The sequence below is a fragment of the Balaenoptera borealis genome (assembly GCF_965194805.1).
Source record: "Balaenoptera borealis genome assembly, chromosome: 11".
Taxonomy (NCBI): Eukaryota; Metazoa; Chordata; class Mammalia; order Artiodactyla; family Balaenopteridae; genus Balaenoptera; species Balaenoptera borealis.
In genome coordinates, this window is record NC_138868.1 from 47,411,444 (window position 1) to 47,428,581 (window position 17,138).

General features: G+C 43.8%; 1 protein-coding gene across 9 annotated transcripts in view; it reads left to right on the forward strand.

Moving 5' to 3' along the window:
* Window positions 1-17,138, forward strand: part of SCUBE2 (signal peptide, CUB domain and EGF like domain containing 2) — a 64,463-nt gene that overhangs the window by 39,785 nt on the left and 7,540 nt on the right. For 8 of the 9 annotated variants that reach the window (XM_082341424.1, XM_082341425.1, XM_082341426.1 and 5 more), the window contains 3 exons: window positions 8,655-8,825; window positions 11,053-11,220; window positions 11,940-12,101. The exons of the other annotated variant lie outside the window; for it this stretch is intronic. In XM_082341424.1, the coding sequence (XP_082197550.1) occupies window positions 8,655-8,825; window positions 11,053-11,220; window positions 11,940-12,101 (501 nt within the window). The remainder of the gene's footprint in view (window positions 1-8,654; window positions 8,826-11,052; window positions 11,221-11,939; window positions 12,102-17,138) is intronic. 9 annotated transcript variants of the gene reach the window in all.

Here is a 17,138-nt window from a genome sequence, read left to right on the forward strand (position 1 = left end):
TCCCACGTATAGCCTGTGCCCTGTGATTATCTTACTCATGCCGCACTCGTATGGAGTGCCCTGCATGGGCCAGCTCTGTGGTGGGTGCTGAGGAGGTCTGAATAAATATGACAGCACCCCTCAAGTCGTAACCCTCCCAGGGAAGAGTCAGAGAAGCCTTCCCCAAAGAGAGAAAGCCTAAGTGAGTTTTGAAGGATGCACAGATGAAGCATAAATGGGGAGGAGCATTCAGGCAGAGGAACAGCCTTAGGTAGTGAGGTTGAGCAAGATGTGCACAGGGCATTATTGGCATTTCAGTATTACTAACCCTGGAGTGGAAGGTAGGATGCAGTGAGCAGCTAGGCTAGTGGGAAAAACATGGCCAAGTCATGAGAGACCTTGAATATGTTGCTAAGGAGCCTTGAATTTATCTCTAGGTGACAGGTGTCACTAGAGGCTTTAATCAGGGAGCATAAGGTCATATTTATATTCTAGAAAGATCTCTCTAACTGAATTGGGGGTCAGGACTGGAGGCAGAAAAACCGATCTGGGAGCTTCTGAATGCATTGCATAAGAGATATTGAGAACATGAAGGCACTAGATAGAGTAGAATAGAAGCAGTGGATTAGAGAAATATTTAGGAGGAAACGTGAACAGCATTTGATGATAAATTGGGTTGGGGACTGAGACGAGGAAAGAGCTGGGGTGAGCTCAGAGGTTTCTGACTTGGCCTCTGATCCTGCACTTGCTTCCTATATGTCCCTCATCTCACCCAGCCTGTTTCATATGCAGGAGGCACTGAGAAAAAGCCTGTGGGTTGGTTGAATGGCTAGATGAATGTGATCACTGGGGAAGAAATAATCAGAAAAGATTTATAGGAAAAGCAGAAAAAAATGGGCTCTTGAGAGGGCATGAGAAAGAATGAAAACTCAGATACAGAAAAGGGGACTAAAGGCTGAGTTTGAAAAGTGCGGGGAGGCAAGTCAAGGGGGTTTTTGAGCCAGGGAGTGAAGCAGTCAGAGAAGCACTTTAGGAAGGTGAATCTTTTTTTTTTTTTTTAATTTTTTAAAAAATTTTATTTATTTTTTTTGCTGCATTGGGTCTTCATTGCTTCGCGTGGGCTTTCTCTAGCTGCGGCGAGCGGGGGCTACTCTTCACTGTGGTGCGTGGGCTTCTCATTGCAGTGGCTTCTCTTGTTGCAGAGCACGGGCTCTAGGCGCACGGGCTTCAGTAGTTGTGGCACGCGGGCTCTAGAGCACAGGCTCAGTAGTTGTGGCGCACGGGCTTAATTGCTCCGCGGCATGTGGGATCCTCCCTGGCCAGGGCTTGAACCCGTGTCCCCCGCATTGGCAGGCGGATTCGTAACCACTGTGCCACCAGAAGCCCCTAGGAAGGTGAATCTGATGGCAGCATGTAATAACAGAGCTGAGGCCGGGAGGAACACAAGGCAAGGGAAATCATTGGAAGGTTATTGTAGAAATCTAGATACGAGATGGGGAGGAGCAAAGGACACTAGTGCCATGGGGATGAAGCATAGGGGATGGACAAAAGGGACACAACTGTAGGATGCTGCAGCAGGGAGGAGAGACGTTTGTGATAACTGTGGTTTGGAGCGTTGGTGACTGGGAATATAGAGATGCTGTTTAGAAAGAGGGTAAAGCCAGAGGGGTAGGAAGGCTTGGGCAGGGAAGGGAAGAGAAGCATTCCCCTTGGGAAAGTTGAATTTGACTTGCAACAAGACTCCCAGGCAGAAATGTCCACGGGCAGGTGGGAGTCTAGGAAAACGACTTCACCTCTCCATGTGCGGACTGACCCTCCTATCCTGCGTCTGTCCATACATGCTCTGACTCGCCTGCTGCTGAAATGGATGAACAGCCCACGCTGCTTCCTAAGGGTAACTCCTCCACTGGGGCTCCGGAACCCATTCCCTCTCATCGTCTCAAAAACGATGCTCCTGCCGTTGTCCCCACCGACCCCCGTCTCAGAATTCTCCGTCTCTACTGGATCATTTCCAACAGCACACAAACCTACCTCCTGTCTTAAAACCCACACAAATCCTCCTTTGACTTCCTTCTTCTCTCCAGATCCTGCCTCCTTTCTTTGACCCCCTTGTAAAGCAAAACTCCTTGAAGGACTCATCCAAATTTGCTGTCTTTGCTACCTCACCGACCATTTTCTCCTCCACTCTAGCCAATCTGGTTTTCATTCCCAACCTCTCCACTGAAACTGCTTTTGCCAAGATTTCTAGCAACTTCCATGTTACCAACTCTAGTTGCCAGCTGTCCCTCAGACTCTGCTGATCACTCCTTCCTCCTGGGAACTCTTGTCGTGGGTTTCACACACCACACACCTCTGGTTCTTCTTCTGCTTCACCAGCTGCTCCCTTCTCATTTTCCATACTGGTTCTCCCCTAATTTCTTATCTCTAAACATCAGGGATCCCAGGGCTCAGTCCTCCATGCCCCTCGCCTATCTTCACACTCTCCTCGGTGACCTCATCCAGCGCCATAGCTTTAAATACCACCACATGCTAGTGACTCCCAAACTGCCCTCTCCAGCTCTAACCTCTATCTGAATCATGGACTTCTCCGTTCTAGAGGTGCTGAACGTTTTTGATCACACATATACACGCACACAGTGAAATACTTTTGAATTTGTGAATGTTTACTTATTTTAAAATTATACACTCGTACTATTGGCTAATATATTGTGTACAACATAACAAGTAGAAGAATGAGATACAGTTTACATAAAATTTCAAATAGCTGGCTAGTCTCTGAGGGACCGTATTGACAACTAGGCAAGATTCATTGTGAACAGTAGTGGTGGTAAATCATTTTTCAAATAGTCTTTTTGTTCATTACTAGTGTTTTGGCTTAACTCTTGTCAGATCTGATTAGATTGTCACTGTTTCTATCCCGTGATGTGGTTTGACAAGAGCTAGTACCAGGAGAACAAGGTGTGTCAGCTCTGCACTTCCCTGTGGTTCACCTGCACTTGCATCATTGGTTCTGCATCATGGGCCCAGGATTTCTACAGGAATTGTTTGAAGCTGCTTTCTACTTTGTGATGGTTCAGTTGGTTGAAACTAGATAATATTAATCAGGAAATCTATTCAATGAGGCACAACTGAAATTCTTCTCGAGACACTGAAAAGAAGTGAGTCAGTCAGTCCCTCCCCACCCACAGGTCTCTTTCTTGGGGACCTTGTGTCTTCACATGTGTCTCTGACTTGTGGAGATGTGGACTGACTAAGGGACTAATCTTTTTTTTTTTTTTTTGGCTGCGTCAGGTCTTAGATGCGGCACGCGGGATCTTTTGTTGCAGCGCGGGCTCTTCGTTGCGGTGCGTGGGCTTCTCTCTGGTTGTGGCGCGCGGGCTCAGTAGCACCGCAGCACGTGGAATCTTAGTTCCCCCACCAGCGATCGAACCCTCATCCCCTGCGTTGGAAAGCGGATTCTCAACCACTGGACCACCAGGGAAGTCCCTAATCTTTTTTTTTTTTTTTTTTAACAGAAGAACTTTTAAAAAATTATTTTTCTTTCAGTTTTATTGAGATATAATGGACATACAGCACTGTATAAGTTTAAGATGTACAACATAATGATTTGACTTGCATGCATCATGAGATGATGACCACAATAAGTTTAGTGAACCTCCATCATCTCGTATAGATACAACATTGAAGAAATAGAAAAAAAATGTTTCTCCTTGTGATGAGAACTCTTAGGATTTACTCTCTTAACAATTTTCATATGTAACATACAACAGTGTCAATTATATTTATCATGTTATACATTGCATCCCTAGTACTTATTGATCTTATACCTGGAAGTTTGTATTTTTTGACCACCTTTATCCAATCTCCCTTTCTCCCACCCCCAAGCCCTGCACAGCTCTGGTAACCACAAATCTGATCTCTTTTTCTGTGAGTTTGTTTGTTTGTTTTTGAAATATAATTGATATACAACACTATGTTAGTTCCTGGTATGTGACACAGTGATCTGATATTTCTGTACATTTCAAAATGATCACCATGGTAAATCTGGTTTAATTACTAAACCAGTGAACCTTTCTTTATGTCTTATTTTTTAGATAAAAATTAATACACATAGATATGAAAATGCTTTGCTCACACTCTGGATCATTTTGTAAATGTAAATGATACCCCTGAGGTGTAGTAGTCTACCTTGGAGACCACCGGTATAACCAGTGCCTTCTCAATACCAACACTTGCGTGGCCAGAAAATATCTTAAACTTGACATGTCTAAACAAAACATTTTATTCTCCTCTCTCCCTCCAAAATAAAACCCACTTCTCCCTCATCTCCTTCATCCCTCATCTCCGTAACTGGCATCCCTATTTGCCCAGTTGCTCAAGTTGAAAGCCTCAGTCTTCTTGGCCTCTCTTGTTCTGTCATGCTCCTTACTGAATCCATTAGCAAATCCTGTCAGATCTGCCTTTACATTATATCCTGAGCCTAACTAGTTTTCTCTTCCTCTGTTATTACCACTCTGTTCCAAACCACCACCATCTCCTGCCCAGTCTATTGCTATGGGCTCTGAATTGTTCTCCTTACCCTTGCCTGTCTTCAGGCTGTTCTCCACACGGTAGCTAGAAGATCTTCTAGAAACATGTCAGATCATTTCACTGCCCCATTTGAAACCTCCAGCACACATTGAGTAAGGTCTAATTTCCTTACCATGACCTTCAAGAACCTCCGTAAGCTGGCCCTTGCTTGCTTTTAGAGTCCATATCCTATCACCCAGCCCCTTTCACTATGTTCCTGCTATATTGGCTCTTTTGCTGTTAGGCAATACCATCACAAGGCTGTTTCTCTCATTTCACTCTGCTGTCTGCTCAGAGAGGCCTTTCCTGGCTACTCTTCTAAAATAGCATTCATGCAAACTCCATCCCCACCACTCTTTGCCTTACCCTCTCTACCTGTTTTACTTTTCTTCATTGCACTTACCTCTAGTTAGCATTCTACTATGTATTTGTTTGTTTGCTCATTTATTGTTCATATTCTCCACTAGAATGAGAGCCCCGTTAGGGCAGGGCCCTGTCTGTCTCCTCTGCTGTATCTCCAGCCCCCAGAACAGTACTCTGCACATAATCAGTGCTAAGTATTTAATTGAATAAATCAGTAGATGAATCTTCACAGGAACAACAGATGAAATCCCAAGGATAGTTGCCAACACTAAGAGAAGAGAGGGCCAAGGGCAAATCTTTGGGGAAATATTTAAATTGAGGGCAAAAGAGGCACTCTAGAAGAAGTGAAATCTCAGTCCCATTAACTAGGCATGAAGAAAAAAGCATGCACTGGGGAAACTCAGCAAGAAAGGCGTCAAGTCCGGCTCATCTCTCTGCCCCAACTATAAGAATGTTTTCAAATAGCAAACTGAGCACACACCAAAAACCTGGACAGACGTGACAAATCAACCTCTCGGCCCAAGGGAGTGCTCTCTCCTGTTATCCTGAAACACTCATTTAAAAGGAGTTCAAATCAGGATCTTGAGGCCACAGCACTGCCTCGAGCGGCGTTGCCTCTGAGCCGTGACAAAGCAGCAGCTCCAGGAGACCCTGGGAATCCAGGTGGGCTGCCTGTGGGTCTCCTTCAGAAGGCAAGGGGTGATTCTTAAGAAAACAGTCAGATGCTGGAAAGTGACCCCTTTTATTAGGTTCACCATCTTAGCCACAGAGAGACCATAGTGTTTGTCCGTAGCCTGAAATACTCAAAGGCTGTGGTATTGAAAAGAGGGCCAGCCTTCAGGTCTCTTTGTCACCATTAATCCTGGTCCCCACTGGTCTCTCCCTTTTGCATCAGAAAGGCTTTCTTTTTTTGAAGGGGAGAGAAAACAGCTGTGTGGGATTTGAGAATGGGATTTTAATGGTCACTGAGGACACACAAAAGCTTTGCTGTGATCGCAAAGTGTTCTGGGGGCAATTGACTCCTTTGTCTGGGGCAGCAAAACAAGCTGGCTGCTCAAGGAGAAAAGAGAAGCAACTGGAACTGGCATTGAGGTCTCTTTAGGTCAGATCTTTAGCACATTTGCAAAGAGCTGTTTTCAGGGGTCTCTTCATGACATTTCAGAATCGCTTTTTAGTGTTTAGCCCATTTTTACCTTGTGAAAGGAACAAATTAATCTGGAAGGTGCTTGCCATGGATTATTTCTGTACGTCTTTCTCTCTGGAAGGAAGATGGAAACTGTGAGTGACAAGATGAGCTTGTTTATGTGGAGCAGGCCTTTCACTGTGAGAAAAAAGAACTGGTGCCCTCTTTTCTGCAGGGCGGCCCAAGGGGCATTTCTCAGTCCTTTGCTCACTTGAGAAATTGCAACAGATGTGGGATATCTTGAGGCTTCACAAAATGTAACCTTGAAAAGGCTTTGCGGGGTTTCAATAGTTCTAAGAAGGAGTGGACAACCAGAGCAGCGTGAGTTACTCTTCGCAGAGAGAACCAGGTCCATTCTTGTCCACCTATATGAAGGGGATCGTTTTCTGTCAGAGGAACAGTGATGGAACAGACCAAACTGATCTGACTCTTAAGTTATGATTCATGGGGCTGTTGGAATCATTGCCGTCGTATGGGCACCGTCCCTTTAGGTGAATGAGTGTTATGAAAACAGCCGTTCCCAAAATGGACATGGCTTGGGCTAGAGGAGCTCCTAACAGCCCTAGTTTTATTTTCTTGCTGCCAGTCTTCATGACAGCTGGCTTGTTAGAGCCATGAAGGGGTTATGCTCTCATTTACCGGCGTGCTTTAGGCACTGGGATAGTCAGGTGGAACACAGGATAAAAAGCCATGAATTCCTAGTACATAATTCAGCCCAGCTTTTCATGGGAGGTGAGCTGAAACCAGAGTAATTATGGAAACCATTATCCTGTAGGGCTGCATTTAGAGACTAAGTCTGGAATTATAGGCTCTGTCTGCCAGAGTTCTGTGCCTCATACCCATTATAATGTCGTTTGCCAAGAGTTTGGTTCACTTTTAATTTTTTAAAAAATGTCATTAAATTAAATAAAAATGATATGTGAATATTGTAAAAGAAAATCCAAACAATATAAAAAAGTATTAAGATGTAGACTTTAGAGTAGACTTTGATTGCTGTCATTTAATTGTAAAAATAATATTTGAAATGTGGCATGTTTCATCTTACTATGATTTTTTTAAAAAGCCTCAGTTTTCTTTAAATTATGGGGTAAATAAATAATGAAAAGACATTTTTATTACTGGTAGTAGAGAACTTTGCCATGTTTAACCCTAAAAGTACATATACAAATTGCATTTGTAGGGTAGGATGAAAACCAGTATTCCCCCTTACACACATTCAAGAGCTATAATAGCTAATTTTATCATGTGATATTTTGTTTTCTATTTCTTAGCAGCTTAGGTATAAAAGAAAATGTGTTTTATTCCAGTCAAACTCCCCTAATGCCCCATAGAGAATCCTTGGCAAAGTCTGGAATTGTGATTCAGTCGGCACTTTTATTCAATGACCTTTTTCCTCTTTAAACTCAAAGCTCTTGATCTCATTGTAGGTGTATTTCACAGATTAGCTGTGGGACCTTGGCCAAATTATTTAATGTCCCTAAGTCTCTGTTTCTGTGAAATGGAGCTAATCATAGCGCCTAGCTCCTTTGGGTTGTTTCCAGAACTAAATGAGATAAAGTGTGTAAAACTCGTGGCACACTATCTAGTAGATCGTACGTACTCAACAAACGTCAGACATCAGAAAGCCTGCTTTGGTGGTTATGATGATATTCTTTAAATAATATACTAGGGAACCCACTTCAGTATATTTGTATTCATATCCTAAAATAAGATATGAGCCCATGTTTAACTAAGAACACCAAAATATAATCAGAAGCATAGTTTATTAATTTCCTTGTAGTTTATTCTTTCAGGAGACATTTACTAGGCTTTGCTCTTTGTAATGTATCAATTTTATTACAAATATGAAGCATGCTGTTTTGCAGAGGTCATCTGTAAGACCCTTGAGATCACCCTCCCCACAGCCAACAGAGAGTGAGCTTTTTAAAACACAGCTTCTGGTTTTATTCTTCTCCTTTCAATGGCTCCTTTACCTGCAGGATAAAATCCAAAGGCCTGGCATTCAAGGACTTTTTCAATCTATCCCCAACCTTCCTTTCTTCCCTTTCCTCCCATATGTCAGGCATGAATCTTTACAACCTGCCGCTCGTCCTATCTCGGGAGCTCCTACTCATCCTTCAAGGCCTGACACGAATGTGGCCTCTTCTAGGAAGCCTTCCAGGATGCCACCGGCCAGAATTAATAGCCCCCTCCTCTCTATTCTTCCAGCACCAGTCCTGTGTTCAGTGAATGATTTTCACTTTTATACTCCTCCTGTGAAGTAGGGAATGTCATCAAGTGCTTGTGTTCAAAAATAATTAGGACCACTGTGATCCCTGCCCCCAAGGAGCTCATGGTCTAGGGAGGGAGGACCTGTAAATGCCTCCAACAGTGGGTGACAGAGACCATGGCAGAGAGGTGTGCACAGGGAACCCAGAGGTGGCACACATTCTGTATTCAGGGGGTTTGTATGGGGGAGTGTGGGGTCAGTGCCATCTGTTTACCTTCATCTCTAGCACTCACATCATCCTTCCTTGGCCTCTGTGCCCTCACTGACAAGATCATTTCCCCCTTTGGCTAGTCAGTTGCAGGGCTGGAACATACTACGATGGAGTACAAGAACGCTGCATTTTATGTCCAAATGGAACCTTCCAAAATGAGGAAGGGCAAATCACATGTGAACCATGCCCAAGACCAGAAAATCCTGGGGCCCTGGAGACTCCAGAAGCTTGGAATGCGTCTGAATGTGGAGGTGAGAATGCCCTCTGTCCCTTCTTACTCCTCCAGTCTCCGGTATTGTTTAGCAGAAGGCATAAGTGCATTTCAGTGCAGACAATGCGTACTGCACCATGGAATTCCTACCAGCAGGGACCATATTGGGCTCATCATTGGCTCTCCAGTACCTAGCTCAATGCCTGACACATGCTGAACAAATGAATGAAGATCTAATAGAATACACTGACAGGAAAAAAATGTGTAAATGTTGCAATTGCATGTTCAATCACTGTAAATAAATATCACCTGAGACCTGAGTGATCTCCCAGTGTGTAGGGACTACCTGAAAGTGTCAAAAAATGGAGGAAGTAGCCTGATTCTTTTTCTAGCTTTGGTCTCAAAGTCAGAGCTTATTGATTTTTTTTAAAAAAGTATCCATCTGGTTATTTTGTTAAAACTCTGTGAAGAGTTTGTGTGTGTGTGTTGCATTTTTAGTTTTTATTTGTTTTTTAATTGAAGTATAGTTGATTTATAATGTTGTGTTAATTATTGCTGTACAGCTCAGTTATAATGTATATACATTCTTTTTTAAAATATTCTTTTCCTTTATGGTTTATCACAGGATATTGAATATAGTTCCCTGTGCTGTACAGTAGGACCTTGTTGTTTATCCATTCCATATATAACAGCTTACATCTACTAACCCTGCACTCCCGCTCCACCCCTCCCCCGACCCCCTCCCCCTTGGCAACCACCAGCCTGTTCTCTATGTTCGTGATTCTTGTGAAGAGTTTTTAATCGTCTCTTATAAAATGTTAACCCTGGAGCCACGCTTACTTAGGTTCTGTGGGCTTCTTTCCTATTTACTTTATTAGTAAATGTCTCTATTAAACAGGCGAAGGGCCAGCTGTACTGACACTCTGTGGGCTCAAATGGAAGGTGTGATTTGATGAGGCGATTTGTAGGCGATGTCCACGGCAGAGTGCGCCAGAGCTCTGGCAGCCCTGCCTCTCCTTCTAGTGATTCCCAGAGCCAGATTTAGTTCCCACCTAAATGACTTCAAACTCAAGTGCAGGACCTTTTCTGGTTTAAAAATCAGATCCTCACATTGACTGTGTGACTCCTAGCATACTTTGGCCTGTTATGAAATCCTGGAACTAACGGCGAGGTTGATAAGGAGGTACTTTGGGGCATCTGTTCACACTTGCGTGTGACCTTAGTAAGATATATTTATAGTAAATCAGAATATTAGTAATAATAATAATAATTGCTAACATTTATTGTATACTTGCCTATACCAGGCATCATGCAGGCATTCATGAATAATTCCATGAGTTGTTCATATGGTTATTGTATCACTACAAAAACTTTCTGAGGTTAAAGAGACTCATTTAAGGTCACACAGCCAAAGAGTGGGGGATTTGGAATCAGCAGCCAGGTCTGACAGACGCCAGACTTCTCCCTCAGGTGTGTTTGTTAAATGCCATTATATCTGTACCTTATGGGTAGAAAGAAAACCATGACAATTAATAGAGGAGAGATGATTAGGAATATAAGAGACGGCAGATTTTTATAGCATCTTGCCAACGCCAGGCCAATTCCTATGGAACGTGTGCTTTTAGAAACCCTTTTGTTTATGCCTGTGATCCTTGTCATAAACTTAAAAAATATAATAAAGTAAGGTGTTTAAAGTAAATAAATGCCTCTGGATCCCTCTGTCAATGTGGATTGGATTGGTTGTATTTAGTACACTAATTGAGGGAGGCCAGGACACACCTCAGCGTAAGGAGATGTAACTTAGTAAATATAATTGGTAAAAAGGGGAGACTCTGCCGTGACCAGAAGAGTCTTTATATCACTAGGATGTAATCAGCTGGGTGAGGGTGTACTTCTGGGTCGAATTACCACATTGACTGCAGGCAGAGAACCCTCCCTCTAGGGGCTCCTGCACTGCAGCGGCTGCCTGGGCCCTGGGTAGTCCTAAGCCTGCAGCCTACCCAGGCCTGCTCCATAATTCAGAAGGGTCCACACTTGTCTCCATCTTTGCACTGTGCTGTGTAGCCCTGTGTGCAAACATCAGGCACCCACATGCCACCTCGTCAGCATCCGCAGCAGGGCCGGACAAGGCTTCTCTCACTGAGGTGGGAGCTGAGGTCCGCATAGGGCAACAGGCCTGACCACATCTCTCTGATCTCATCTGCAGAGAGACGGGAGAGGCTCTGCCCAGGGGGCCTTGTTCACCTAAGGTCATTGATTCCCCCCAGGTCTGTGCCAACCTGGTGAATATTCCGCAGATGGCTTTGCACCCTGCCAGCTCTGTGCCCTGGGCACATTCCAGCCTGAAGCTGGCCGTACTTCCTGCTTTCCCTGTGGAGGAGGCCTCCTCACCAAACACCTGGGAGCCACTTCCTTCCAGGACTGTGAAACCAGAGGTGAGGACTTGGCAGCTTGCCTTTTCCCGGAATTGAATTTCCCCTTTTGAGAACCATGGTAAAGCCCCAGTCAAGCTCAGCCGAGGTGCCCTGTGTGGGCCCCAGTGGCAGGGAGGACAGGTCCCCAGGGCCATTCGTCCCTGCAGGATGTGCAGGGAGCACAGGAACTCCCTAGACATGGTCCTCCCCTTTGAACGGGGCTGACTGCAAGACAGCTGGGGAGAGATGGGCAGGTTCAGTGCACAGGCTCCCTCTGCTCCCTGCTTCCAGGCTTCCTCTAGCTCCTCACCCTTACCTAGAGCTCGCCGCTCCGGAACAGGCGCTACGCCTTCTCCAGAGCCTCACCCCGCTGCCTTCTGCAGGAGCCCAGCCCCAAGCCCGGGGTCAGCTCTGCGCCCCTCCACGCTCCCAGGCCCGCTGTGCTTGAAGACAGAGCTGCGAGCGTTCACGCCTGACGACACAGACAGTGAACTCAGAAGATACACCCGTACCTCGTTCCCTTTGTGTTTTTCTCAGTGTCATGAGTCACAAGTCCCACCCAAGCTGGCTATTTAGGGAATTAAGTGTTGATTAGCCCCAGAGTAGTAGGAAAGCAGTACCTCATTTGGGCATAAACATTTCTGTCACAAACTGCGAAACCTTTCGTGTTACATCTGATGAAAGTACAGTCTTTTTTTTTTTTTTCTTTTCGTTCTCTCCACCTTCCCCCACCCCTACAGTTCAATGTTCACCTGGACATTTCTACAACACCACCACTCACCGATGTATTCGTTGCCCAGCAGGAACGTACCAGCCAGAATTTGGAAAAAATAATTGTGTTTCCTGCCCAGGAAATACCACGACTGACTTTGATGGCTCCACAAACATAACCCAGTGTAAAAGTAGGTCTCTCTCTAAGGCTTTTCACAGTCCTTGATTAAGAGGGCAAGCGCCTGGGTCCACCTAGGGGGGCGGGTTGGCAGGGGTCCCTGGTTCATTCAGGACCGCGGAGCCGTTGTTAGCCCTGCTCAGGGCTCTGCAGATCAGTGCTGGACCTGCAGGCGCTCTCCTGTATTGATCCAGGCTACTTCTCCAGGCACATTCACAAGCTGTACTTGCTGTAATTTGCTCCCAAGGGTAAAATGTCAGTTCAGCCCTGTTCAGCAAGCACTGTTTGAGGACCTGTTGTGTGCCAGGCAATGCAAGCAGAATCAGTCCCTGGCCCTGCAGCAGCACAGGCTGCGGGACTGCAGAGGAAAGAGCTACTCCCTCTGTCTGGAGAGACGAGGAAGGGCTTCGACAGGGCAAGAGAAGGCTTTGATGGGGAGGGTTAGGGGAGAGTGGGAGAAAGAACTTCATGCCCAAGAGAGCAGCTGGGAGGAAGCACAGACTCAGAAAAGTAAAAGGCTTTATGGGAAGAGACCCCTGGACCTGATCATGGAATGTGCTGTAGGGAGTCTGAAGCAGACCAAGAAAGGAAGCCTTGTTGACTGAAAAAAAAGAAAAGCACAACCTAAAAGTTGAGAGTTATGTTTTATTCGGCTCACAAAACTGAGAACTTCAGCCCGGGACGCAGCCTCTCTGATAGCTCTGAGGGACTGCTCCAAAGAGACAGGAGGAACCAGGATACATAGGAGTTTTTGCAACAAAGACCAGGTAGTCGGAACATCAAGATTACTGTTAATTAAACAAGACCCGATATCTCAAGGTAAGGAAGTTAGTGCTTTTCTATGTAAGGGAATATGCAAGAGTCTGGGCTCACTGAAATTGTTCCTTTGATGTGCACCTCAGCTATCTGGGGCCAGTATCCTGTGCTTTCTCATCCTGAGTCTCCTCAGGGTGCATCATTTGGGGTGGCTGCAGTGTGATGGCTTGATGGTCGCAACATCCTTTGTTTACTGATAATGGCAGGCAACGTTTTTTCTTTTTTTTAATTTTACTTATTTTTATTTATTTATTATTTTTGTCTTGTTGGGTCTTCGTTGCTACACGCATGCTTTCTCTAGTTGCGGCGAGTGGGGGCTACTCTTCGTTGCGGTGCAGGGGCTTCTCATTGCAGGGGCTTCCCTTGTTGCGGAGCACGGCCTCTAGAGCATGGGGGCTTCAGTAGATGTGGCGCATGGGCTCAGTAGTTGTGGCTTGTGGGCTCTAGAGCGCAGGCTCAGTAGTTGTGGCACACGGGCTTAGTTGCTCCGTGGCATGTGGGATCTTCCTGGACCAGGGCTCAAACCTGTGTCCCCTGCATTGGCAGGTGGATTCTTAACCACTGCGCCACCAGGGAAGCCCAACGTTTTTTCATTGACAGTCTTGACTGCCAGACTAGAGAGCTTAGTTTGTATTCTGTAGGAATGAGGAGGTAAATCATTCAAGGACTTGCTGTTTGGACTTGGTTTGTTTGCTTGTTTGTTTTTAACTATTATGTAAAATTCTCTAGTAAAGGCCAGCTGATGACCTCAGCTGGTTCAGCAATGTAGGGGAGCAAGAGGCCTCCCCAAACTGGAAGAGTAGGGGATTGAAGGGGGCAGTGAATCATTTGAATTTATGACTGGAAGCTTATCTAGTTTTCTGTCTATCCCAACGAAGCCCTTTTAACAATATCCTCACAAGTAGCTGTCTAGTCTCTTTTTCGTTAAATTAAAAAATTTTTTAACATCTTTATTGGAGTATAATTGCTTTACAATGGTGTGTTAGTTTCTGCTTTATAACAAAGTGAATCAGCTATACATATACATATATCCCCATAACTCCTCCCTCTTGCGTCTCCCTCCCACCCTCCCTATCCCACCCCTCTAGGTGGTCACAAAGCACTGAGCTGATCTCCCTGTGTCATGAGGCTGCTTCCCACTAGCTATCTATTTTACATTTGGTAGTATATATAAGTCCATGCCATGCTCTCACTTCGTCCCAGCTTACCCTTCCCCCTCCCCGTGTCCTCAAGTCCATTCTCTACATCTGCGTCTTTATTCCTGTCCTGCCCCTAGGTTCTTCAGAACCTTTTTTTTTTTTTAGATTCCATATATATGTGTTAACATACGGTATTTCTTTTTCTCTTTCTGACTTACTTCACTCTGTATGACAGACTCTAGGTCCATCTACCTCACTACAAATAACTCAATTTCGTTTCTTTTTATGGCTGAGTAATATTCCATTGTATATATGTACCACATCTTCTTTATCCATTCATCTGTCCATGGGCATTTAGGTTGCTTCCACGTCCTGGCTATTGTAAATACAGCTGCAATGAACATTGTGGTACATGACTCTTTTTGAATTATGGTTTTCTCAGGGTATATCCCCAGTAGTGGGATTGCTGGGTTGTATGGTAGTTCTACTTTTAGTTTTTTAAGGAACCTCCATACTGTTCTCCATAGTGACTGTATCAATTTACATTCCCACCAACAGTGCAAGAAGATTCCCTTTTCTCCACACCCTCTCCAGCATTTATTGTTTGTAGATTTTTTGATGATGGCCATTCTAACTGTTGTGAGGTGATACCTCATTGTAGTTTTGATTTGCATTTCTCTAATGATTAGTGGTGTTGAGCATTCTTTCATGTGTTTGTTGGCCATCTGTATATCTTCTTTGGAGAAATGTCTATTTAGGTCTTCTGCCCATTTTTGGATTGGGTTGTTTGTTTTTTTTTTACATTGAGCTGCATGAGCTGCTTGTAAATTTTGGAGATCAATCCTTTGTCAATTGCTTCATTTGCAAATATTTTCTCCCATTCTGAGGGTTGTCTTTTCATCTTGTTTATGGTTTCCTTTGCTATGCAAAAGCTTTTAAGTTTCATTAGGTTCCATTTGTTTATTTTTGTTTTTATTTCCATTTCTCTAGGAGCTGGGTCAAAAAGGATCTTGCTGTGATTTATGTCATAGAGTGTTCTGCCTATGTTTTCCTCTAAGAGTTTGATAGTGTCTGGCCTTACATTTAGGTCTTTAATCCATTTTGAGTTTATTTTTGTGTATGGTGTTAGGGAGTGTTCTAATTTCATTCTTTTACATGTAGCTCTCCAGTTTTCCCAGCACCACTTATTGAAGAGGCTGTCTTTTCTCCTTTGTATATTCTTGCCTCCTTTATCAAAGATAAGGTGACCATATGTGCATGGGTTTATCTCTGGGCTTTCTATCCTGTTCCATTGATCTATATTTCTGTTTTTGTGCCAGTACCATACTGTCTTGATTACTGTAGCTTTGTAGTATAGTCTGAAGTCAGGGAGCCTGATTCCTCCAGCTCCGTTTTTCTTTCTCAAGACTGCTTTGGCTATTCGGGGTCTTTTGTGTTTCCATACAAATTGTGAAATTTTTTGTTCTAGTTGTGTGAAAAATGCCATTGATAGTTTGATAGGGATTGCATTGAATCTGTAGATTGCTTTGGGTAGTATAGTCATTTTCACAATATTGATTCTTCCAATCCAAGAACATGGTATATCTCTCCATCTGTTGGTATCATCTTTAATTTCTTTCATCAGTGTCTTATTATAGTTTTCTGCATACAGGTCTTTTGTCTCCTTAGGTAGGTTTATTCCTAGATATTTTATTCTTTTTGTTGCAATGGTAAATGAGAGTGTTTCCTTAATTTCTCTTTCAGATTTTTCATCATTGGTGTATAGGAATGCAAGAGATTTCTGTGCATTAATTTTGTACCCTGCAACTTTACCAAATTCATTGATTAGCTCTAGTAGTTCTCTGGTAGCATCTTTAGGATTCTCTATGTATAGTATCATGTCATCTGCAAACAGTGACAGCTTTACTTCTTCTTTTCCAATTTGGATTCCTTCTATTTCTTTTTCTTCTCTGATTGCTGTGGCTAAAACTTCCAAAACTATGTTGAATAATAGTGGTGAGAGTGGGCAACCTTGTCTTGTTCCTGATCTTAGTGGAAATGGTTTCAGTTTTTCACCATTGAGGATGCTGTTGGCTGTGGGTTTGTCATATATGGCCTTTATTATGTTGAGATAAGTTCCCTCTATTCCTACTTTCTGGAGGGTTTTTATCGTAAATCGGTGTTGAGTTTTGTCGAAAGCTTTTTCTGCATCTATTGAGATGATCATATGGTTTTTATCCTTCAGTTTATTAATATGGTATATCACATTGATTGATTTGCATATATTGAAGAATCCTTGCATTCCTGGGATAAACCCCACTTGATCATGGTGTATGATCCTTTCAATGTGCTGTTGGATTCTGTTAGCTAGTATTTTGTTGAGGATTTTTGCATCTACATTCATCAGTGATATTGGCCTGTAGTTTTCTTTGTTTGTGACATCTTTGCCTGGTTTTGGTATCAGGGTGATGGTGGCCTCGTAGAATGAGTTTGGGAGTGTTCCTCCCTCTGCTATATTTTGGCAGAGTTTGAGAAGGATAGGTGTTAGCTGTTCTCTAAATGTTTGATAGAATTCACCTGTGAAGCCATCTGTTCCTCGGCTTTTGTTTGTTGGAAGATTTTTAATCACAGTTTCAATTTCAGTGCTTGTGATTGGTCTGTTTATATTTTCTATTTCTTCCTGGTTCAGTCTCGGAAGATTGTGCTTTTCTAAGAATCAGTCCATTTCTTTCAGATTGTCCATTTTATTGGCATAGAGTTGCTTGTAGTAATCTCTCATGATCCTTTGTATTTCTACAGTGTCAGTTGTAACTTCCCATTGTGTGGGTTGTCTTTTCATTTTGTTTGGTGTCTTCTTGAATACCTGCCTTAACAAGAAGCTTACTGCCGCTCATAATATCCTAGTCTGTTGGTAGATTAAACTTGGGGAGTTCACAGTGTAAGAAGATTCTTTTCCCCATCAAGATGAAATCTGTTTCCTTGCCTTCCCACCCCTGGTCCTTGGTTGGCCCTTAGGAGCTGCATGGCACAGTTCCTCAGGTAGCCGGTCAGGCTCGGAGGCAGTTTTCTTGACTCCATGACTCTCTCCTCTCCCTCTTCTCTTCCAGGAACAAAAG